Raw genomic sequence first — 27,364 nt, forward strand, 5'->3', positions numbered from 1 at the left:
GTACAAAATTGAGGAGCAACTTAAAAAAACTGACTATAGTATTACAGTCCTTGGAATTAATGGATAACAAACTCAGATGTGTGGTTAGTCCCCCACATTCACATTTTGTATATCCACATGAGAGTTAAGCAAATAATTCCTATGCTACCCCAAGTGTGGCCACAGTAGTTAAAAAAGCTTATACAGTTGCCCATGTAATACTCAAAGGCATGCCTAGCTAAAACAATGAAGTTATTCTCTTATAAACCGCATTTATTTGTCCCATAATTGAATATAACATTGTTTTCTGCAGCTCTAAATCTAAACACATAATTCAGTTAGAAAAAGTTCCAAAAGATTCTTAATAAGGACATATTTGCTTTAAAATATTACATTTTTAGAAAAACCTTGGAGCCACTCTGTGTATATACTGTCCACAGTAGCTTGTAAACTCTTAAGGAGACATATTTTTAATGTAATTTTTTTGCCTCCGTAATCACTGCTGACCTTCAGTCTTTTGCCCAGTTGTATCTTGCAGAGCTGGAGAAGGTAGCATCTCTTAGCGATTTTTTTTGACACTTAAAGGAAATGTCTTGATATTACAATGGGTATTGTGAAATAGAAAGGAGAATAAAAACACCTCTGTTTGAAAGAAGAGTGGGCAGGGATGCCTCATGTGCAATAACATTCAGATTAGCATGGGACAGTCAGGTCAACTGCTCCAATTTAACACTCCACCTCCCCCACCCCACCCCACCCCCCTCACTAAGCAGTAGACTTATAAGTGTAGAATCAACCTCTGGTCTCCACTGGATGGTGCCAAGCTATGGCAAAACACTGCACCTTTTCTCCCCAGGTAAAGAAAGCTGGTGTTGGCCAGTCAGTCCTCTCTCCTTGTGCCAGAGTCCCTACTCAGTCTCCATTCACTAGGATCACAGCCTGATGCCTTGCCACAGTGTTATTGCAGCGGCTGTTTTTGTCTTGTTTTCAGAGCAATGCAGAGCTCAGTTTTATAGTGTAAAATCTGGACCTAAGACAAGGTTAGGTTATCTGTTGATAAAAATACAAGCCATTTCATATGGCATGCCCAGACATCCCACAAAAGTTAAGGAAGATAGCTCACTAATTATTTTAATTAACACACTTGATATATTCATGAACAAGCTTCTTGAGGGCCATAAGCTAGGTAATGCAGCCTTTGAACTTCTGAACCACTGCAGAGTTACAATGCCTATATTACTAGGAGAAGTGTGCATATTAAAGTTGTACTCAATTTGCTACTGTGAGGATACTGTATTACATTGTATAGTTAGGAACAATACAAATCATGTTTTTCCATTTAGATGCAAGTTGTTGAGTTTACAGCAGGTCACAGAACAAATTTAATCAACCCATTAATTTATATCACACTACATTATGTAATTACTGTAGTGGCCACATTTATGTAAAATGCAGAATATACTGGCACAGTCTGTTGCAAACCTGTTTTGAGTCAGACGTAATTCATAACTAAGAGATATGAAATGAATATATCTCAACATATTACTTTTATCTCGACTTTCATTATGTTGCTTTAATTATTTCTGAAACAGTTAACTCTATAGTAATCATAGCTAGAAAGTATAGACTCTCCCCCGGATTTACTATCCTTCCGTGCAGGACTAGCTTAGTCCTGCACGGAAGCGGCCATTTAGGAGCAGGACGGCAGCGTGCCATGCATATTAATGAAGGTGCGCTGCCTGAGCTCCTAATCTTACACGGAGTGTGTAAGAGTGCAGGGGGCATGTCTGAGAGCAGAGCTCTCAGAATATACATGCCCCTGCAATGAAGGACAGCAGACAAATCCTAAAAGAATGAGCGAGACCGCTCATAGGTATATGCACACGCCCAGCAACATCCCCCCATGTGTACAAGAGCAATAGTTAACACAACAAATATAAAGATACTTTAATTTTTTTATGAAACAGATTAAATTGAACTGTAGGTGGGTGGGTTTGCCCATTGCTTAGCTACGGTTAATGCAGCTTAAATGGCAGAAGAGGATAAAAAAGCAAGATATACACAAATGCAGCAGTACATCAATAGTGTAGTGGGCAGAGCATTTGCCTTACGAGCAGTCATTCCTGGTTTGAGTCCCACTGCAGCACATTCCATTTTCCATGTCAGATCACTTTATGACCAATATTTTTAGTTGCATAACCTACTCAATAACATATATTTGTGAACTGGAGTACTGCATTAAATGCAGATGTGAGGTGTTAGTGTCATAATGTTGCAAAGTCCACAGATAGTCACACGTGCCCCATGCAGTATATGTACACAGGAATCAGGGATACAAATGGAAGGTAAAATGTGTAATGAATGATAACTCCATACAGCTTCCAAATCCCCTACCTTTCCAAGACCCTTTAGACATTACTGCCTAAATTAGTGCAGTGGTAAGCGGGAGTAAGCAATAGTAAGCACGTGTAAGCACTATTAAGCAGTAGTAAGCGGGAGTAAGCATATAAGCACTATTAAGCAGTAGTAAGCGGGAGTAAGCATATTTAAGCACTAGTAAGCGGGTTTAGGCCCGTTTGTGGGGGGGTAAGCAATGCGCACACAGGTTAAGCAATATTGAAGCTAATTCTCTGTAAGCATATTTAACCGAAGCTTAGCAGAGCTTACCCTCGCGCAAACCTGCTTACAAGGGCTTAAAAGTGCCTTAATCCCTCTGTGTGCAACAGCCGCTGTTCTGGCCAGAAACAAAATAAACAGCCTTTGCAGGTCTTAAACCCAGGACCCTGTACACTGTAGTCACAGTAGTCAACCACTAAGCCATCACAGCAGTACATATGATCGAGGTATCACCAAAAAAATCCTCACTATAGGAAAATCAAACTGAACATGTGAAAGGAATCTATGTACAGTCTTATGTTAAATAACCTACTACATAATATAAATATGTGAACTGGAGTACTGCAGTAAGCCTAGATGTGAGGTGTAATTGTAATAAAGTGTTGAAGTCCCCTAATAAACACAAGGACCCCATACAGTGTACGTACACATGAATCATAGATACCAGACACATATATAACATGTAATAAATAATAAATCAATGCCAAAAAGCAAATGTAATGCAAATTAGATGTTAAGCAACGCTAAGCATTGCACAGCCCAGCTTAGTAGGTGCAAGCAATGTGTAGGCCAGCTAACTCAAGTTGCCCATTGGTATACCCCTTTAAACAATGCCAACCTTAGGTAAGCAGATTTGCCCATAGCTTAGCCTTTTCAAAACCGTCCAATCACAGCAAAGTGCGGGAAATCGTCCTTATTTAAACCCAACAGGCAGGAATATAGCTCATAACTGGTTGTAGCTTCCCCTTGCAGGCACTATGTCTGGAATGGGAGAGGGTGTGCGCTTTCGGTCACAGCGCTGTCCAGAGTCATGGCAGGACTCCTTGTCAAAGACCATGAGCAGAGACTGCCTCAGGGCCAGTATTAGGGTTCCAAATGTAAAGCGGAAGCCTGAGACCATCTCGCCCGTGACCTCACCAGTCCCACTGGCATACCCTGAACTTGTGAGCAGGTCAGGCATCACTATGCTGACCTGAAGTGATGAAAGGGGGATCTCTTGGATCAGTGGATCTAAGAGGCTAGGAGGACAGGGGAGGTCCCAGCTGTGTGTAAGTATCACTCCACTACCTGTTTAATAATTGCCAGCTCATGTATATTATGGATAGGTATGGCTAAATATTCCTCTTATGTCCTTCACAGTGGCACGTGAGCGGGCTGCGAACCAGGAGGCCCATGGATGTCACTTCGAGAGGTTGCAACATGAGGCAGGTTAGTAATACTCTTGCATGTACTGCCATAGGAAATAAATCTGAAAGCATTAGTAAGTTAATTGCCTGTATAAAACCAGTATTGTTTAAGGCAAGTACTGCATACACCAGAGAATATGGCAGGAAGAGTCTCATATATCGTTATATCTAAATAAAAGCATAATAGCCTGACAATAAAGGTCTAACTGCTGGACTGCATGTGTCTACTCTGGTATCATATGGTAATGTAGATTTGCAATCACTTAATGGTACTGTTGTAATAAGTGCTGTTACCAACACTGTGCAACATAATTAAAATGTGTAGGAATGTCTGAATATGACTGGTGTATTCCCAAGCGGTCATTTAGTACAACAGAGAGAGACATAAACAGAAAACAGTGAAAAGACAGACAACAAAATCCAAATAGCACATGCAACTGAGATGTGAACTGTTGTATTTTTAGCACACACAGCCATGGTTCGAATCCTGGGAGTGGTAGTAGGCTGCATATAGAATCATACTCCACAACTGTACAGATATGTCCAGAATGTCCAGTAAATTGGCCCATATCTGCTGCCTGTCACTCTGTCCCCCTGGGAAATCAGTAGGATGATCCCAGACATTTATGCAGCAAACAAGAAATACAACTGATTGTCACACATCTATAAGAACAAATCTGTCACTCTAGCAATTCCCCAAACTGTTATGAGAGTAATAAGTCAAGTATGTCCTATCTACACTCCCATATTGTCAAGCTGGGACCACAGTGTGTACAGTAACAGAGTGAGATGCATGTGCATAATACTAATGTGGAATCTGGTAATTTATGTGGCAACATTCAGGTAGTGCTAACAAACATTGCTCCCATAGGTCTGTCAGATACGAACACTGTGCCTAGAAATAAAAGATTGATATGGTGTACTGGTACTGTTTACTTTGGTATTGTATGGCATTGTGACTGATGCATTTGCTCTGAATAATAAGGTATTGCTCATCACTGTCACCCACACTGTGCTACATAATATAACTGCGTAGAAAATCCTGTATAAGAGTGTTGTAAGTCACTAAAGGCTGAAGAGGGCAATAGTCTAAATATGTCCCGGTTCACCTACATGTGGTCAAGACATGGCCAGAGTCTGTGCAAAAAGACAGGTATGTGCGTAACATTAACCTGGAATTTGGGAGTATGTGTAGGAACAGTTAGTTAGTGTTAACAAACAATTCCTCCACATGTATACCAGGTAAGAGGTGTATACTGCATGTAAAACCAGTCCATGTATGCAGTTGTCGACAGCCATACCACTGTCCAAAGTAAGGCAATAGGGTAGTGTAGTAATACTTGTAAGGTACAGATAACTGTACTGACTAGGAAAGTAATGCAAACTACAGGAATATACTAGTTGTTAATTGACATCTTTCTCTCCCCCCACACCATGTCTGCAACAGTAAACTAAATACCCAACTCATTTGGTACGTGCTGACTTAACTGTAATGTTGGGACATATGGCCTATTGTTTAATAATTATTTAAATCTGTTTCTATGCATGTGCTATGTTGAAATCCTCCAACATTGGTGGCATGGTGCCATCAATGTACCTGCACGCTGTTTTTATTACCACTGTGGTCCCATATATGCATGTGTTCTGTTTGCTATGTAACTGTTTCATATCTGGTGTCTGAGTTAATGGGAATATCTATGCATGCTGTTATACCTAATCCTGAAATGTGTTGACTATTACTAATGCACATATATTAATAAAACATAAACACCATAGCACGTATGGGAATGCAGGTCCCAGCAGACCCACCTGTCCCACCTCTGCTGGCCATGGTGTCAGCACGTCTGGGGCCCAACCTGGGACCTCCTCGTCCATTGTTTCTGCACAAACTTTCGGGTGGAACCACCTCAGGGGATGGGGCTTGCCCCCTGGGAGTGGGCGCAGACAGAAACCTGTCACCCGTTGCCAGGTCCAGATCATGGTGCATAGCGAGCTCTGTAAGGAGGTCGGAGATCTGCTACACCAGCTCGAGGGCCACATGTCGCAACTAGAGGGTTGGCCTGGCTCTCTGACTCAGCCCCCAGCACAGCCACCTTCGGGGCTGTGAAGGTGCAGTGGTGACTGCCCATGGGTGGGCTCATGGGCTTTCGATTTCCCAACACCCCTCCCCATCAAGGTGTTTACCCCCGACATGTGTCATATACCGCCCCTGTATGCGTCATGTTTGTCTTGTCTGTTAACCTACCCAACCTACCTCCCCAAATATACCTACTATCCCTCCCCAACATCCCACTCTCACCCGAAGAAAAAAAAAGGGCAATCTGTTCCCAAAAAAAATCTTACCACATAGCTGTCAATTTCTCTCACGTGTCCACTGGGCACATGTAATTTTCTCTAACTGACATCACAACATATTATTGTTGTCCTCATCCCTCTCTCAGGGGTTTGAGTGTCCAAATCTACCTCCAAATTCAGTGTATATGCACAGCTGTTGCTGCAGAAGAAATGGGCAGCTATGGACCTTCCTTACACCCTTCCTGCACATCCCTAGCTATTTTTCCTACTGCCTTTCCCTCTTTGTGCCCTTTTTTCACCACTTTCGTATCAACCCTTTTTTTTTTTTCTTTTAAAGAAATTAGTGTGGGGGTAAGCGGGAGTAAGCACTTTTAAGCAGCAGTAAACATGTTTAATCCTGTTTGCATGGGGGTAAGCCATGCCTACACAGGGTAAGCAATTTAGAAGATAACTGAGTATAAGAAGCAGTAACCGGAAGTTAGCAGTGCTTACCTCTGCACAAACCCACTTACAACTGCTTAAGAGTGCCTTAATGACTCTGTATCCAATGGTCCTTGTTCTGCCCAGCAACAAAATAAACAGCCTCTACAAGGTTCCAACCCAGGACCCTGCACACCATAGCCAAAGTGATTTACCACTAAGACATGTGAGATATATATAACCTTGATGTTTTCACAAACATATCCAGCACAGTCATTCAACAGTACAGGAAATGTATTTAAACATGTAGATGTATGCGTGTGTGTATATATATTTATATCTAAATAGATATGTGCATATCTGTATATGTGTGTGTGTGTATATATATATATATATATATATATATATATATATATATATATATATATATATATATATATACATATATATATATATACATATATATACATATGCATACATCTGTAGATATATATGTCTCATATATATATATATATATATATATATATATATATATATATATATATATATATACACACACACACACACACACACACACACACACACAGCAATATATATTTGTAAGCACAAATGTCTATCTATATATGTATATACAGACATATATCTATAAATGTAAAAGAGAACATAAAAACATATATGACCACTTGCACCGTTAATGGGGTGAGGGGGCCCAAGCAACATATGTCTTGTATGTATAGATATCCCCCCCTGCCCACAGCTGAACATGTCTGCCCTGCAATGCAGTACCAACTGTAGCAAATCCCATAACCAGGACCTGACACAACATGGGCACAAGATGTTAACAGTACTCAATCTCACCTGTATGATGTCAGGCTGGTATCAGTAACATATCATGCAGTACAGTCTGGCTACCATAGGGAATGTACAATGTGGAAGAAATCAACATTCCTAAGATACATATTCACAGACACATATATGCAGATGCGCACACACACACCCACACACATACACACATATATATATATATATGTGTGTGTGTATATATATATATATATATATATATATATATATATATATAAATACGCACACACACACACACACACACACACACACACACATATATATATATATATATATATATGTAACTACACATACATACACAGAGATATGTATAAGAAGATACATAAGTAGAGGGTGCACACAATACGGAACAGCCACTATGCCTGCAGTTGCCACCTTACCAACTGGACACTGTATGAGCCACCCTTACAAATGACAAATGTTGCCTGCAACATATACCCACTGAGAGGTCAAAGGGTATAACTCCACACACAGGTTTGCATACATGGGAAAGCTTTATTTGTGTACTATTACAGTTGTATATGCCATGTCATATAGCTGTTTAGACTCTGTAATACATATAAACAGACTAATGCAACTATAAAACAGATAAATTAATACAGTATTCTGGAAAGGTTTACATATTTTGCTGTCCAGGCCAAGGCCTTCAAGTAGTACAACAGTAAAGACAAACTGGGCCACAGGATAACAGTATATAATGCAGGTGTATAGTCCAGCAGCCCCTATCTACACTCTGTACACAATCCCTAGGGGGTAAAGACCTCAGTTGACACAATGGGATGTATCTGTTACATAACAAGGCGTAACTGACACCATCACAATCACACTGACAGAACAGTCTGTATGGCAGGAAGCAGTAGGCCTGCATTTACCCAAGGTGAATTGTATGGTAATGTACATCCAGATACCTTAAGGCAGCTTACCCCTGATTCCCCCACATGTTGTAACTGCCTTGTTTAGTTATGGTGCATCCCCCCATAGACTGACATACAGGGCCATATACCACTTTGCATATACTGGCCTCTGGACTGCATAAGGGCACACATGTATTGTGTAGAAACCCACACATATATGGACCCAACCCCACAATATGTGTGGGGGCCCCAACAGCAGTGGAATGATGGCAGGAATGGCAGCATGACATACTCACAGCCCACTACATAACCCCTGACAGTGTGTCATATGGACAAAGCCTGGTATGTAGGTGGAGGACAGAGACTGGAACACAGGCCCATAAGTGAAACAGTGTTGTCATACACTAAGCAAGTCGCTGGTGTTACAGGATAGTCTGCAACATGCCCTTAGTCAGGAATATGAAGTTGGAAACACAAGTGGATGTAGCCATTTACTGATAACACTCAACACACATTGCCAGTGATATATCTGACACAAGACCTGTGTGGTGGACAGACAAAACATAACAGGCACACCTCTGGCCATCAAGTGTATAGGCCCACAGTTGAGAACTATGCAGACAGACTGCATTCCATGTTAAACTAGTATGTACACACAAACCCTGTATCACTGGTGCTATACAATGCATATAATGACACTACTCACACTCTGTCTGTAGTTCTGGAACCTCATACAAATATGTAGTTGGCCTGAGTGTGCAAGTTCTCTTGTAAGAGGTATTGCTACTTGCTGTGTCTGTAACACTGCTGCCCAAACAGCTGCCCAAACACAGGAAGGATGTCCACCATACAGTAAAGGTAAAGGGACCACGCCCACATGATGTAGGGATTTAAAGTAGTGGGTTGCCATGTCAGTGGTAATTGGAAGTACTACACAGCATGCTGCATGCAGGTAGCAAGTGGAGGACACTGATTGGTGCAGAGGCCATCATCTGATCATGTGCATCACCTACACAAGCCATGCTGCAATCTATTCAAAGCAGCTCAATCCATTTACTGGAGAGAGATCGAGATAGAGAGAGAGTGAGTGAAAGGCCAAAAAAAAAAAACACAACAAAAATGAAATAAAAAAAACATCCATCCAGCAAACTATCTTGAAGAGATATCATTCCCACGACAGGTATGTGAAGTATATATGCATGTAATTGACTGTAGTACTTGGTCCTTAATAATGGGATAGATAATGTGGAATGATTTATATGTGCCATCAGGTGTTGTTGTTGTAATGATGTTTAGCTGAACAACTGCTAAGGACAATAGAGTCTGCCCTTGTGGGTAGTGGGCCATACCCATCAACTGCGCAGAGCAGTACTGACTGATAAGATGTAAGCCATCATAGTGTGTGTTGTGTAATGGGAAGCATATATATTACTGCGACCAATAGCTGGTGGTGGAAGTAATGCCATTGTGATGGACATGTGGGTTCCACAGCCCACCACTTGCAGAATACTCAGGCTAACCTGTATTGTAGCATGCTGGAATGCCATAGGTGTGTGTTACGGTTACCCGCAATCTGGCCCTACATATACCTCCCCTAATGTTAGGATGTGTCTGTATGTGGCACCTGTCTGTGTTGTAGCAAGGCAGAACAATGCAGCTGTGCAGGAAGGTGTTTTGAGATTGTGGACCTGATGTCTGAATGTACCCCATATATAGGTATATATATATATATATATATATATATATATATATATTACACACACACACACACACACACACACATATATATATATATATATATATATATATATATATATATATATATATATATATATAGATATATATATAGATACACACACATGTATGTCCACAGATATACAGATACCCATATGTAGACATATATATAAACACATATATACAACATCATATATATCTACACATAAATAGATATATACCTATAATGCATGTATACATATATACAAACACACACACACATATATGTATGCAAATACATGTCCCCTATATTACCACCACAGTGCTGCATGCTATGTGTGAAGGAGCAGCACACATAGCAATACACACAGATATATACAGCTGTCAGTGTGTGCAACATGGATGGGTATGTCACATGTGAACCCCTTGTTGGGACCACGTTGTCCTTGTCTGTGAAGTAGGGAATGGGAATATGGAGAAGTATGGCAGGTATACTTGTGGAGGTGTTCTGGGTTGGTAGATATGGAGGACAGCCTACAAGGGTGGTATGTGACACATGGTGGGCTAAACACCCTGGATGGTGTGTGTGGTCTGTGATGTGGAAGCCCCATGAGCTCCAGCATGGACACAATGGGAACAAGCCTCCCACCCACTGCTACTCACAACAGCAGTCCACGTCTCAAAGGTGTCTGGCCTGGTGGCAGAGCAGGAGGAGCATGTGGACCCTGTGAATGTGTACTGGGTGCCTCAAGGTGATGTAGCACATCCCACATGTGTCTGTGGAGCCCGCTATGGAACAGACAATGGACCTGACCTCAGGAGACAAGAACATATCTGTATGTGCCCCCGCGGGGGGGGGACAACATCCCTTGAGTTGGTCCCACCTCAAAGTAGTGCTGGACAATTACATGAGGAGGCCCCAGGGTGGGTCCCACATGTGATGTGACCTGGTAACATGGACAGATGAGTTTGGAGAGGTGGCCCTGCTGGCAAATATTCCCTAAACATGCTATTGTGTCACTGTTATAGAACATATGTGGGTAGTAATAGTCTACACAATCCTGGAACATGTCCAACAGCATGCATAGATATCCCCAATAACACAGAATGTCAGATGTGCAGCAACCACGTAGCAAGCATACCACAGGCATATATGGAACCATAGTGGCCCTGACAATGGTGTGCAGGTGAATAGTCTGTAACAGGCCAGCAATGATAGTGTCCATACAGGGAACATGGCTACAAACATATAGCACAAAGTGTGGCTACAAACACATAGCACAAAGTGTGGTACAATACAATATCTGTCCCACTGGTAGGTAAGCTGTAGCCATACCTATTGAGTTGTGTGTACAATTTGTTGTCGCTGATATGGTGGTGGTGGGGGGGGGTGACAGAGATGTGTATTAAAAACTGTGGTAACCTTGCTGTATGAGTTGCTCAGACCTGTTTCCATCTTTATGTCTTTCAGGCAAGATGTCACATGGACGACTCCCTGCTTACTCAGCTGCTGAGAATGAAATAGTGCTAAACCACCTAATCCAGCACAACCCTGTCCTATTTGACCAGGCCACCCATGAGCAGCAGGAGTGGCCCGCCCTGTGGAATGACCTAGTTCACCAGGTCAATGATGTCAGACTGCACAACCGCAGTTATGAGCAGGTCTGGTATCATTGTTTCTGACCTGCTTTGCAATACCTGTCGGCGTGCTGCTGCAGTCCAGGGGGATCACCTCGCAACGGGGGGGGCATGCTATCACACAGAGATTACTGGGCTACTCCTTTCCCAAAGGTGTATTTCAAAGTGAATGACATCAGCAGGCTTGTCATAGTAGGGCTATGGGAAGGGCAGTATGTTTGCATGGGCCATAACCCATTCATCTAGAGGTAGACACATCACACTCAGGCACACACAGGGTTTATATTCCGCAGGTGTGTGTATACAACTGCTTGATGACTACTGCCTTTTACAGTCATGTTGCACAGCTAGCACTTGCACCACAGAGTCTGTAATGCTGAGGGATACCAGTGGCTAATGTCTACAGTGAGTGACATTTACATACCATGTGGTTGTAGCCATTTGGCTGTGTGCTGGGTGGAACAGGCCTCATGATGGAAGGCTCTTTGTCACTCTCTTCCACACATCTATATTTGTGTACATTTGGCATATTATAGTGTGTTGTCCTTGGATATATGTGTGTATTTCTATCTAATGTTTATGCAAACTGATGAGTGTATGCACTAACATCTGCGACTGTCAGATATGTATGGTCCGCTGAAATGCATGGTCCACTGTTGTTGGCAGACATGGGCTTTTTTTCTCTGAGTGTGTGAGCATGCCCAGCATCTCCTTCTGTATTTAATGTGTGGATCCATTCCAGGTAGTTTGTACGCCAGTGCAGACTTGTTTCTGCAGGTTATCTGTAGATCAGTTGGCAATATGGAGTCACACTGTGCAAGGGCTAGTGTGTACTGTAGGTGATTGTGTCTGTGCTGCTTCTGCAACATGGTACTGGTGTTAGCAGAGATATTCAGACATGTACTGTTATACACTATGATGTATGTTCTCAAGGACTGTCAGGTGGACACTTTTGCTCACAGTGATGTCCAGGGGAACACAGGGTGAATGGAGCTGTGTCCAGTATTGTGGTCAAACACCTACATATTCATGGAAAGTTATGCCATTCTGGAGGAGGAGCTGCAGACACTTGCTGCTGGGTCTATGTATCCAGGTCAGCACTTTGGTGCAGTGCTGGCAGAGGATCCCATACTTGTACATCCATCGACATGACAGTATGGCCTTATCTTGCTGTGACAATACCTCACAGCTGTACAGATTCACACAGGTTACCCAGTCAGGGGTCATAAGTCAGGACATTACCCCTGTTGTGGTGTACAGGCAGGTTTGTAGCCACGCATTTTTATGTTTGCAGCCAGGGATGGTATGTGAACACAGCTGTGTGTCGGAACTTGCACATTCCATGCTGCCCATGCTCCCACCCCCCTCTATTATTCTACCCTCTTTCTTTCATTATGCATGCATTCTCTGATACTTTCCCTATAGTTATCACATCACCTCATCACAACTGTGTTTTGGTGTTGGTCCACAGTTCATACAGTGGGACATGGTGGACATGTTACTGTGGTTTGTCCACATGGCCTTGCATATGGCTTATGTGGAGTGTGATATGTTGTTGTTTGAGTGTCCATGACATAACATACATTGGCAGTACGGGTGAGACACAGGCCTTTTGCAGAGGCCTGTAGGCCATTTGGTGGTGATGCAGGCCAGCTGTAGCAGGCCGTTTCATTCTGTCAGTCCTACAGTCCCAGACTGCCATACAGTATATTCCCCTGGGGTGACAGGGTAGGTGTGCTAGGTGTTCATGCCAATACTTTCTATCAGTATTGATCAGGTGGTGTGGATGCCGGCAGGGTGCTACTTACATCTACGGACACACCTGCATGGGACACCTGTACTGCATGCTGCATTCTTTCATTATTGGCATACACAGGTGGGAGTCATATTGTACCCATTCCCAACAGCAGGGATATGACCAGAAAGATACCTATGGGTGTTTGGGTGAGCTGGGTGCATGTGTGCTATGGACGCTACTTGCATCTGACTCACAGATATGTATTTATGTATGGGGTATTGCAGTTATGCTGGCTTGTGCAGGGACATCAGCCGTTTCTCAATACATCAGTCCTATCACCTTTGTGATATGCAAGTGTTCAGCCAGACGACATTGGTATTCTCTACTACAAGCCCAGATAATGTGATGCATACCTGTATGTACAATTCCAAGGGTGTGTCCATTTCATGGTTACACCTTATATACTGTATATCTGGGGTACTTTTCCATGTGTACTGCTTCTATATCTAGCCCAACAGTCATGCCATGTCCATCTTTCAGATGGTGACTCATATTACCACCATACATTTACAATGGCTTAATGCTAGCATGTGTTATACTGGGGGGAATTATCTTTGGCACTGCACTTGTGAGGACTTGGCCCTGTCATAGGCAGTAGTGGGCAATGGCCACCAGGTCAAACCTCAACATGCATACATACTGGCCACTCTCTCACAATGTGAAACACACACCAACCTAACATGCGCATACCTGCATATTGTACACATGCCACAATTTATCCTGCTACCTTGGGTACCTCAGGTCATCTGTGCTCCACTGGTATTATACCTACACATACATGTTACTACATGTCTACATCAGATTGGAGGGGGGACACACCTGACTGTTACTACATTTCTACATAGGATTTGGGGGACACACCTGACTGTTACAACGTGTGTACATCAGATTGGGGAGGCACACCAGATTGTTACTACATGTCTAAATAAGAAGGGGGGCACACCTGACTGTTTCTGCATTTCTACACAGGATTGGGGGACACACCTGACTGTTTCTACATTTCTACACAGGATTGGGGGAGGAGGCACACCTGTTTCTACATTTCTACACAGGATTGGGGGGGCACACCTGACTGTTACTACATTTCTAAATAGGATTGGGGGGCACATCTGACTGTTTCTGCATTTCTACATAGGATTGGGGGGGGTCACACCTGTCAGTTGTACACATTTGCTGTGACTGTACTGGTATGTCAGGTACTCCATTTCATCCTGTATTCTAACCTATCATGCTGACTAGAGGCATATCAGTGTACTACAGCTCTTAGGTTTGATTGACCTATATATCCGTTTCTGACTTCCTACCCTTCTTAGCTAGCATAACACTGCCTGACCTGCTGTAGTCTGTCTGTGTAGGCTGGGGGGGTTACCCATAGCCATCATTCAGAGGCCTTAACACAGCCTTTGTTTGTGTTTGTCTACACCTGTCCTGCTGGCTGAGACTGTTGTTGGGTATGTGAACCTCCCTGACTGGCATGTGTGAGTCATATGGACACACATGTGGCCCAGCACATTTCCTGCAGTGGGTTTTGTCAACATGTGTAGTACTGGCTACTATAGTGACACCAGCATTTGTTACAGATCTCATGATATAGGTGTCTGTTATCTGCTGGCATCCCATTCAGCCACCCGATTCCCTTGCATGCTCACATCCATACCATAGATACAAGTAACAACACATACTACTCCATTCGGCAATTGGTAAAGAGAGTGACTTACCTTGTGGAAGTGCCAGTGTTGAGGATTGTGCTGGAGGGCTGCCTATGTCAGATGCACATAGTCCACTCCCTATACATGGTTGAGCACAGGTAGTGTGATGTTTGGCATCCCTTTTACTGTATGTGCGAGTCAGTGAGTGGTGTCATTCCCTGGGTCCCTCTGGTGTCAGTGTGTGTGCTATGCATTGCCTCTTTGCCAAGGCCAGGGCATACTGGGCATGCCTCCTTCTGCCTACTGGGGCAGGCTCAGGTTGTTCCTCCTCCAAGTCACTCTGTGCCTGTGCAGGCCTTGGCAATGGCGGTGGGCTGTGTGGCCCTACCCCATGCTGTCCCTGCTGCAACTGTTTCTGCAGGATCATATTGTGTAGCATGGCACATATGATGACAATTTGAGTATATGTAGCTGGGGAGTACTGCAAGGCTCCACCAGATGTGTCCAGGCACTCAGAACCATGACTTGAGCATCCCAAGCACATGCTCTAATACAGCTCTGGTGTGTGCATGTGCCTCATTATGGAGTTCTTTTTCAGGTGTGTGTGCATTTCTGATGGGTGTCATCAGCCACGGCTCCAGTACATAACCAGCATCCCCCACTAGGTGACCATAAGGGATATCCCCACTGGCAAATCTCTGGTACAGCTGCGTGAGATGCCAGATGTGGGAATCGTTATAGCTTCCAGGGCAGCCAGCACACACATTCATTATAATGCCCTGGGCATCGCACATGACCTGGCAGTTGATGGAGGCAAGCTCTTCCGATTGATGTAGACCCTACCACACTCACCAGGTGGTGCTTTGATGCATATGTGCGTGCAGTCTATAGCACCCACTGCCTCTGGGTATTCTGCTATTTGGTGGAAGAGATGCATATTGCTGGCTAATGCCTCACAGGTGTTGGGGAAATATACGTGCTCACCTGCATGTGCTGACATGACATCAAGGAACTGATGGAGTATCCTGGATGCTGATGCCTGTGAGATCCCCATTATATCTACAGTTGGCCTTTGGAAGGTACCTGTAGCTAGTATTCTTAGGCCTACACATACCTTGGTATCCACTAAGATGGGTTCCCCTCTGTTAGTTCTGTGTATGAGGCGTGGCCGGCACAGCTCAACAATTTGCTGTAGGAGGTCCCTGTCCACCCTATAGTACTCCACTATCTCCAGTTCATGTAGCTCCTAAGTTTCCCTGGGTCTGTATACTCTTCTCCGTCTCCTCACTGTGAGTTGGTCGACAGCATTCTCATCCTCTCCACCCACAGCCTCTTCCACATGTTGATGTATGATAGCTATTGCAGCTCCTGTCATTTTGTTTATTTTGTTTGTTAAATTCCCCCGCTTGTATACACCGGTTCATAGGTTCATACTAGGCTATCTGCCCTAGGGCATTTATAAGCCTAGCCAGAGTGTGTTTGGCTTTCGCCACCCATTTTAAATTAATTTTTCTATGCCCTTTTTCGAGGTTAGTATACTGTGCCTCAGTCTAACAGTGACACAGAAGTGATACCCGGGGTAAACCTACGATCTCACATACACTCATCAAGATTCCTCTTGAAGAGAGTCAATGAGGGACTCTGCCTAACCTGGACTGGGATTTTAACCTGGACTGGGATTTTATTCCAGAGTGAAGGGAGCCTCTGGGTTATGAATCTGTCCCTCCAGCATGTCCTATTTATTTCAGTGCTGAGGTTCAAGTCTCTCGAGCGCATAGCTCAATGGGATTTGGATTTTCTGAGGTGCAGCATGGCTTTATACGTCAGGCACAGATCACCTCTGAGCAGGCGGTATGCCACTGAGTAGAGCTGGAGTTTCTTTAACCGGGCAGCATATGGCATCTGTTTGAGCCCTTTGATCCTCTTGGTGAGGTACTTTTGGGGTCTTTCCAGTTGCTGCAGGTGTCTGGTAAGGTACATCCCAAAAGGGGCATTGTACTCAATTATGGGCCTGATGAGGGATGAGTAAAGAGGCACGATCACCTCCCCTGATCTATATGTGAATCCCTTCATGTTAGGTGGGCTATATAAAATGTTCTTCTAACCACTTTGGCCACGTGGTTGTCAAATGAGAGATTGCTATCAACTTGGGTCCCCAGGTCCCTAATTACTTCTTCTGTACTTAATGGATTACCCCCTATGTGGTAATTTGTGGGCACTTTGTTTTTGTCAAAGGGGATGACTATACACGTTTTGGCGTTTAGCTTGAGGCCATGGCTCTGGCACCAGTTGTCTGTTTCTATGAGGCCCTTTTGGAGGATGCTTGTGTCGGCTGGAGAGTCGATTATGGCACCCAGTTTGCAGTCATCTGCGAACTTGGTCAGCCACAGTCCTTCCGTGTTGGCCTGTACCTCCGAGAAATGTATACCGAACAAGAGAGGTCCCGGGACTGAGCCGTGTGGGACGCCACTTGTAACTGGTTTGAAGTCTGACATGGCTCCAGCAATTCTAACCATGTGGGTTCTGTCCTTGAGCCAGTTTGCAACCCATCTAGTGATGTAGGGGTTTATATTTAAGCTGGTGAGCTTATCTATAATGCCCGAGTGGGGTATTGTATCGAAGGCTTTTGCGAGGTCCAGGTAGGCTGTGTGGACCACCTTCCCCTCGTCAATGGCCTTGGTGACTGTTTCAAAGAAATCAACCAGGTTTAAGAGGCAGGATCTGCCCTTAACAAAGCCAAACTGGGTAGGATCCAGAGTCTGTATGTCCCCAATATCTTTATTTATGAGGTCCATGATGATCCTTTCTATAGCTTTGCAGATCAAGCTAGTCAGGCTTATGGGGCGATAGTTTCCAGGATCCGGTGGTGTAGAGTATGTGGAAAAAAACAGAGAGAAAGGTGTTTGCATAGTTTATAGTAGTGTTCTGGGCTGGGGTGGGCTGCTGCCTGTGTAATTAGTTGATTCTGATACATTTCACCTGCCAGCTATGTTAGTTCTCCTAGATTACCTTCCTACTGCTGTTTTTCCTTCCCATTGCCTTCCTGTTTAAGCCCAGGGGTGTGCCGCGCAAACACAGTGCTCAAATGTGCACAGAGCTGCTATTTCTTGGTTTACCTTTTTCTTTTCCTTTAAAACCCAGTGCGCGGTGCGCATACCTGCTTAGGCCTTGTAAAGAGTACTAGGCAGCCTCAGAAGAACCCCCTTGCTTAGCTTTGCTAAGCTAAGGGCAAACCCAAGCCACAGGGCTCCAATCTGCTTACAATATGCCTAATCCCCCCTCCCCCCATGATGTCAGGTAACTCCTAGGCTTGCACCAAGCTATTCCTGCTCTTACACTGTTGGGTGCTGACTAGCATGCAGGGGAAATCTGGGATTCAGTATCATTCCCCTCATTTGCATAGGATTGCCTGCTGATGCATAGTTACAGGTCCCACACTGAGCCTCCCCCCTTAGCAACCACTATTCACTAGCCATGTTGTCTTCTGCCTGCCATTGACTATAATGGCAAAAAAAGTGTTTTTGGTTAGAATGCTTATTTTAGGATTTTTTTTGTCCAATCCCGTATGCGCGCCACTGCCCTACGCTTAAACAGCTGAGATGCTTTCTACATAATATCCACCCTTTATTTAGAGCTGACATGGCTCCGTTTTGTAGTTTACAGAAATGTACTTGATTACTAACCGAGTATATTTCTGCAGATTACACTAGTCCTGCACAGCCGGTTTCCAGCTTCCTGGATCACAAATTCACCTCATTTGCATGGATTTTACCTGCAAATGGGGCAATTTGCATACAGGAGCTGAGTCCGTGCAGGACTAGTGCAGAGCGCTCGTGCATGTCCCTACAGCCTATTCCTGGATCGCATGGCAGACATATTGCCTGCAAGAGCTCCTGCACTAGTGCAGGGCTTGCTGAATCCGGGGGTCTAATTGTATACATTTATTTAACAAACTCTTAAAAAATATCTGTTTGTTGTCGTGTATCCACAAAAAATATTTAGTTTGACATCACTTATGCTAAATAAAATGTGTAAAATATTCTCCCAAAATGTTAAATTTACAGAACAGAAATCTAAAAATACTGCTATCACTTCTGGACTTTTTTTACATTATTCCTTTAATTCAGCATCTCTGTATCTATTTCATTTTACCATGGATATGCAGATCCAGTCATAATATATTACCAATAAATGAAAATCAATTTTTTCAATAGCTTTAACATAAATGCTGTCAACTCTTTTACTCTCTCTGCATCTGAATGGAATACGTGGCACAGATTGTATATAGCCAACAGTCATATCCCTTATGATTTGAAATGTAGTTGTGCAGTACCTTTTGGAAAGTAATTTTATATACGTATTTGTGCAAGTCATGTTTTATTTAAGCAAATATATAAATTAAATTATTATTGTTTCAGTAAAAATTATTTTTCAAAAGACAATGCATGTTGTTACTAATTTTTTGCTGTTTGTTTCACTCTTTTAAGCTCTGAATGTTTTTCATCGTGGTAAAATTAGAAGGACAGACAGGCATTTGGCTTTGGATTTTGTAAATGACATCTACCTACAATGGACACCACATGAGCTGCCCTGGGAAACAGGAGAAGAGTATATTTTTCTTAATATGCAACCCACAGTGAACCAGATAAACAGCCTCTTTGGAGGTCCAGAGTACATTATTGTTTTGTCCGTTGGGGCTCATTTTACCCCATATTCACTAAAACTCTATATTGAGAGATTAATAAGAATTAGAAATGCTCTGAAGAATCTACTTACAAGAAACTCTGAAACTACAATAATCCTCAAAACTATCAACACAAGAAAAGTGTACACAGATATACTATTCCGTAGTGACTGGCTAAGTTACCAGTTGAACAAAGCTCTCTTTGAAATCTTCAAAGGTATGAACGTTGGTCTGATAGATGCCTGGGACATGACTATAGCATACAATTCTTGGGCTGCTCACCCACCTCTGCAGGTGGTTAAAAATGAAGTGGACCTTTTATTGTCTTACATCTGTTCCAAGAAAAAAAATCACACCAATGTACTATGAGTTGCACAAATTTGAAGAATGAAACATTCGGCCTTGCATATTTAAAATGTTTTACTTATTTTTTTATGTACTAGTGTTCTACAGATGGAGGCAGAGGGTCAGCTGCTACAGGTGTAAGCTGCTGGAGGAGTGGCTGATACTATGGAAGAGGTACAAACGAATTCCGTAGCCATAATCATAACTGTGGCTGCTTAAGTTACAGTCAATCAGTTGTTATGTATTAGGAGCTGTAAAAAGGAGCAAAGAACTATAACAGCAGTACATTAAACTCTGTAAAAATTCTTTCTATGTTCAGTGAACAGTGGGGCAGTTTTATAACTCTTTGCTGCAGTTTAGCAAAGGTGTTTGACGCAGGAAACTGCTACATATATACATTAACAGCTATTTACATAGTAGTTTACTATATCAAACACCTTTGCTGCAGTTTAGCAAAGCTGTTTATATACATAAACTATTATGTATATACATTAACAGCTCTTTGCTAAGCCTGAAAATGTTTTTGTGGTCCTCAACCCTGAGGAGAGAGAATTCTTTTTTTGTCCTTAACTTCAAACAGTGCAGGCAATGGAGACACTGCTTGGGGCCACATCCGACTATGATACAGCTGTGCCTTTCAGAATGTTTCATATGTCCCCTATTCTCAGAAAGCCATTAGTGAAATGCTTTCTCCTCTGGGTGACTAGAAAGACATAGGTTGGTCTTCAGAAAGGCTTACCATGTGGAGCATGGCATCTTTCTGATTGTTAGGCCACCCTACCATTGAGGTTGTCCACTCATTGGACTGAGGGTGGTCTCACAGGCAAAGCTACATAATAGTGTAGTAGTCTGGAGAAGTAATTAATGAAAAGGAAGAAATGGTAACCTCTGCCCAAACATGGAGGTCAGTCATTCACTCCTACTGGAAAACTTGCAGTGCAGGTAATTTCAGCAAAGACATTGGAGTAGAGGATTAGTGCATGTATGTGTATGTGCATGTTTGTAAGGGCATGAACAAAACTTAATGAGTGTGTGTGTGTGTGTGTGTGTGTGTGTGTGTGTGTGTGTGTGTGTGTGTGTGTGTATATATATATATATTATATATGTGTGTGTGTGTGTGTGTATATATATATATATATATATATATATATATATTATATATGTGTGTGTGTGTGTCTGACTGAGTGGCTGCAATGAGGGAGGGTAGGTAGCAAATCGAGAGGCTGTATGTGTGTGCATGTGTGTATGTGTCTGACTGACGTGTGTAATTAGTGACTTGAGAGTATGTTTGTGTGTATGTTAGACTGTGCATCTGGTTGAATAGGGGTTTCCATGACTGACAGTGTAAGGGAGGCTTGTTTGTGTTTGTGTGTCTGTGTGTGTATGTGTAGAGGGATGCCTTTGCCAATGAGATTATTGGGCTGCTAGGGTGCGCACTACTACAGTCAGGTCTGACCACACTGGTGTGAGCGAATGTTTGATTCAGAGATGTGCTAATACACTGATAATGAGGTCTTTCTTGTTGCAGCCACAGCTGTCACTGAATCTCATGTTATTGCTATTGCTATAACTGATTGACCTGCAGTGGACAAATGCCATGAGTGGTATACCTCTTTCTGAATCCTCTTAATAATTTATCTGTACACTGCTAAGAATGAAAATTCAATAAAACTCTTTTTTTGTCAGTGATTGTTTATTACTTATTCTTTGTGTACTGCACTATTTTCAGCACTTTATTACAGCGTTCAGTGTAGCAAATGCCTCCAAAGTGGATAGGAATGGTTTGCTGAAACATCTTTCACCAAAATGTGTAAAATATATTTTGTTAAAAACATTAATTTAACAGCATTGTTCACCAGAAATATATGGTACAGGTGCTACGGTTTTGTGAGGTACAGGTATTTTCCTTTCTTTTCTGATTAAGTGGTGTTTTTTTTTTAATCATCGTACAAATATTTAACGCAACATATGATTTATTTGTACAAATCACTATATAATGTCTGCTAGAAATATGGTGCATAATCTTAACATTTTTATCATGTAATAAGGAACAGAAAATTTGAAAAAGCAGATTCATATATCATTTGAATGTTAAAATCTCATTCAGAGCTACTAATGCCTTGTTTTGTTTCTCCAGGATAAACTGAATGAAACCTCTGAATAGTTACCATTGCATGTTCAAATTTACATTAATAATTACAAAAATGTATTTTAAACAGCCTACTGGAACTTTTCTGTTTAATGATTATTGACCTTTGTCTGGTATGGCCAGTTTGCTATTTACTACTAAAGGACTACCTAAGTAACTTAGTCCTGCTCCTGAAGTACACCAAGCTCAACTAGTCTCTCCCCACTTCATCCACCAGCATGCTTTGAGTATGTTCAGTGGGAAGACACTGGGAAAATCTGTTTCTTAGGCAATGAACACATATTTTCCTAGGCTAAATTATCTTGTTATCTCTGTTCATAAGAGTGTACTTAATGTATTTAATGTTATCTCAATGCGCTGCAACTTGTAAATACTTTATCTATTGACGCTGTTCTTTTACAACTCTTCAGAGAGTTGCCCAAGTATTTGCAATCTGCATGTATAGGTTCACAGTGAAGATGAATGTTTACTTAGTTAATATGTCATTCTTCTGTATTAGGCTTTATAATAACAAAGTATGTCAGTGTGGAGCTTCTTTCCCCGGGCATTTGGTAAAAACAGGATATTATCCCATTCTGACTTTTCCAGCAAACAAATGCCAAATAAAAATAAATAACTAGTGAAGTTCCCATATTCAAATATATGTGTGGCCATAATTTTTATATTTCTGTAGATATTAACTGAAATGAAATACAGAAAAAAATTACCTGGCCTCATATATGAAAACTGACAGTTATTGAACAAAAATACAGTTGACTATATGTTTGTAGCTTAAAAGTTACTGATTTACTGACATATTGTTGCTTATTTACAAAACTTTATAAAAAAAATGACCATTTACTCTATTTATTATGACTTACAAAATCCAATTTACAGTTCAGAATCTAATGGATACTGTTGATAAAGATGAGTTTAAAAACTCTACTGCCACTCGTTCTATGGACCAATGATCTGCTGTGGCAATCATAACGGGAGCAGCCCGAAGTAGAAGAAGAAGTGATGTGAAACTTAATTTTTCTTGAGTTCATGACAGGATGTCACACAGTGATGGGTCATCAAATCACAGATTTATTGACTATATAAGGCAACTGGGCCACGTAACCATGTATGCCTTGCCAGTACCCACCCTTAGACTTTTTCTCCTTTTTCAAGGAGTGATATATCACTCATACCTGGAGTGAGTTTATGAATACCAATCCAATTGCCTTAATTCCTTCTTAAATGAAAATAGCTTGTCACATTGCTTGATCTGGAGAAGAAGTTTATTCCAGAGAAGGGATAATCACTATATCACAAATCAGTCTGTCCACCGCACTTTGTTTATTTGCTGAAGCAGGTTCAGATCTCTAGTTCTAATGTTCACAAGAATTTCTCAAAATGCTAGACTGATCCCTGTAGAGGAGTCTTTAAGAAACAAAATATAGAAAGAAGGCTGTCTGTCCGGATAACTACAATTTATGAAGCCACTGATCATTTATGAAAGGAATGTCTGAGGTTTTGCAAATTAAGTGATATGTTTATACGAATACATCCCAAAACAGGCATTGTATTCAGTAGTGAGTCTGACATGATATGAGTAAAGGGGAAATAAAACATCTTTAGATTTAGAGGAGATGCCTTTGGAAATCAGATGACCCAAACATAAGGCTTTCTGGGTCATATGGAGACATGATGATGGCTAAAAAAATAAGTAAATATTAACAAGAGTAACATTGTATTATTAGAGATGTATGTCACTTAGGCAGTATGGGAAAATGTTTTGTTTACCCAAATTAACTATGCAGGATATCAGTTTGTGACCTACTTGGACATCAAAGCAAAGACTTACCTAACAGTAAAGTATGCGATAAGTAAAGTTATTTTAACAGAAGAAATTTAGTTAAACACATTTTCTATATAGTGTACTCATATTTCTTCCCTACACCTAATGCACAATATGCACCCTGTCAGTCTCATTTGGGGAATAGCTTACTCTTTCCTGTTATAATGCCAGTATTGAACATAATGATTTATACTGAGATTTATGATTTACAAGTGTTCTTCTTACTTTAAAATTATCCACCCACTTCTGTCCTTTTTAAAAATGTTCTACCTTGATCACGTCAGCATTTGTAATGCGTGCTACCAAGGCCCAACATTTTTTTGTCTCACATTTCAAAGGAAAATGCTTCCGTATACATTTTGAATAAACTTTATGGGTTTAAAACATTCTTAGTTTTCTGGAGTTAAGAACACTCCACAGAACAACTTCCAGCAAAGGGAATGCCAAAGTAGTGGTGTTTTGTTATGTGGGAGGATGATTGCTTTCTTGGTGTAACTTGTAGGGAACAGTTGTATGGTACATTATGTTCCAAACTCACTGGTGGCTACCATTTACTTTCCCACAGAAAGTGGACAAAGAAATACAAGAACCCCAATAAGCAGTGAAAGTTCCTAAGAGGCACTTCGTATACTAATGTGAGCCCACTAAAAAATGCAAGAATGACCATGGTACTGAATCTGTGTACCATTTGGAAAAAACAAAAAAACTTCTAATCTTGATACCATTTTCCCCTCTCTTACTGTAACTTTTATTGAAACAAATCCTGTGCTTTCGACTGATGAAAACTGAGAAACACCAAAAAATCTGAAATTTTATTTATCCTTGTGTCAGTGTAAAACAAAGATTTAGTCAACTTCCTTTTTTCTTTCACTAAGCAAAAATTGCACTTATGCTGTATTCCAAACTTAAATATCAAAATATAAATGAATGACTCCCTGTTCACTTCAGCAGACTAAATATTTTTTATTGTTGTAACCTAAATTATATCCATACTGTTGGTTGACAACCAGGTAAGTGGTACTCATAAAGTTGTAAGTGGAAGGTTGCCAGATTGATTTAACCAAAGTAAAATTCAGAGAAGGGCAAGAAGGTGAGTGTTATGTTTTGTTCTGGTTTCTCTTTTCTCTCTGAAATTGTGAAATTGTAATATCTCAGTATTTTTATATTCATTTTTGGAGAGATGTTGTTTTGAGTTGTGACCTCCCAAGTTCATTTGGAAATTGGTTAGTCATATATCGATTGAATGAGACCACTATTATTTATAGTATACCTACATGAAGCATCAGTAACAATTTCTAAAAACCAAACAGACCACGGAGATTTTTACTTTTTTTTTACTGAGGTCTTTACTTTGAGCCTATTATTAAATGTACTGCCAAAATGCATCAGTAGTCCAGATTGCACCACTAAAACAAATAAATGATTCCAATTCCATATGACAAAGGCTACCAATTAAGTTTGATACAGAGCGAGTTAAGCAATGGTGTGCATCTTTGCCCACATGGAAAATCATTAGACTCTTCCCAGATACAAACAGACATTTGTGTACACAGAAGTACTAGCAGAATCAAACATAATTATTATATTGCAAAAGACAATCTTTTTTGAACCAACACCATGAACACAAGAACTGCTATTCAGCACGGATATTGAAAAACCACACAGCAAAAGCCAGATAAGCAAATTTATTTCTCTAGCGCCTCGGCCACAATAAGCCTTCAAGGAGTAATGCATAACATTATCTAAAACCTTATATAATCCCAGCTCCAACAATAAAACAACCATCAATTAAACAATTAAAATATTTGTTGAAACAAATTTTAAAGTAACATCTACTAAATTCATATAACATATCTCCAGCAACATTCTGCATTTAAACCCTTTGGAGTTAATGTATCAAATTTCAAAATAGACTTTGTTTCTTTTCTTAAAAGCTTTGATCTACACATTTCTTCATCTAAATAGTTCATATCTACCTGTTCTAAAATGGTAGCCTTTAAATTTTCTGTACTTCCATCATGATATTTATTAAAATGAAGAGCCAAAGGGCTCTCCATTTTATTTGCCCTTATATCTCTCAAATGTTCTAATAGGCGTGTTTTAAACATTCTCTTTGTTTGCCCAATATAAAACATATTACAAATACATTTGATAGCATAAATAACTCCCTCTGTACGACAATTAAATACTCCATTTGATTCAAATCTAATATTATTTATATATAAGAAAGAATTCACAATATATGAACATCCAAATTCACATCTAGATCAAGGGAGGTCATCGTCCCCCTGTACTCATCACTCATTAGACCTATGATTGAGTACAATGCCCCATTCGGAATGTATCTGACCAGACACCTGCTGCAGCTTGAAAGGCCCCAAAAGTTCCTCACCAAAAGGATAAAGGGTCTCAAAAATATGTCTTATGCTGCCCGACTGAAAGAACTCCAGCTCTATTCAGTCTCATACCGCTTGCTCAGAGGTGACCTGTGCCTGACATATAAGGCCATGTCAAACCCAGATTTGATGAATATGCTTCACCTCAAAAAATGTAGATCCCTCAGAACCAGAAGGGCGGGAGACTTAAACCTTGACACGGTCATAAATAGAACGTGCTGGAGGGACAGATTCATCACCCAGAGACTCCCTATGCTGTGGAACAAAATCCCGGTACATGTGAGGCAGAGCACCTCGCTGGCCTTGTTCAAGAGGAATCTTGACCAATGGATGGGAGATCGCAGATATACCCCAGGGATTACTTCAGTGTCACTGCTTGACAGAGGCACAGAAAAATGATAGGCATAGTTTTTATTCAAACTAAAGGGGTGGCGAAAGCCACATAACTATGGGCTAGGCTTATAAATGCCCTTGGGCAGATAGCCTAGTATGAACCTATGAACCTATGAACCTTAGTGCCCTTAATATGGATCTGCTGATTTAACTGAACCCCTGGTCTTTGAAATTTAGTATACACAACCATATCTTTAATACTTCTTCCTCTCTTATATGAGAAAATTAATTTTTTTCTTGTCAATTTATCTAATTCTTTAAATTTTGTTAAAAATTCCCAAAAATGAGAAATGTAATATTTAATATTGTCACTTAATACATTATACTTAGAAACAAAAAATAAATTATCTACTTTATCATCTTTACTAACATTATTCCTGTTAAACACTTTCTTATTCTTATATCTAACATTTAATATATTCTGTTCACTTTTATTAATAATATTTTCATCAAATTTTCTAATTTTAAACATCAATTTTGTAAGTTCTAATTCTTTTCTAAATATACAGTCTTCGTTACAGAGTCTGGAGATTCTCAAAAATTCTCCAAAAGGTAAAGACTCCAA

The 27,364-nt window shown here is 41.1% G+C and overlaps 1 protein-coding gene across 1 annotated transcript in view; it reads left to right on the forward strand.

Moving 5' to 3' along the window:
- Positions 1-21,088, forward strand: part of LOC122809141 (NXPE family member 4-like) — a 559,273-nt gene extending 538,185 nt beyond the window's left edge. The window contains exon 6 of the mRNA XM_044080417.1: positions 19,498-21,088. Within this exon, the coding sequence (XP_043936352.1) occupies positions 19,498-20,063 (566 nt within the window). The 3' untranslated portion in view covers positions 20,064-21,088. The remainder of the gene's footprint in view (positions 1-19,497) is intronic.
- The last annotated feature ends 6,276 nt before the right edge of the window (positions 21,089-27,364 follow it).

Source organism: Protopterus annectens, chromosome 8.part0 (genome assembly GCF_019279795.1).
Source record: "Protopterus annectens isolate FY-2018-M chromosome 8.part0, PAN1.0, whole genome shotgun sequence".
In the NCBI taxonomy this organism is placed as follows: domain Eukaryota; kingdom Metazoa; phylum Chordata; order Ceratodontiformes; family Protopteridae; genus Protopterus; species Protopterus annectens.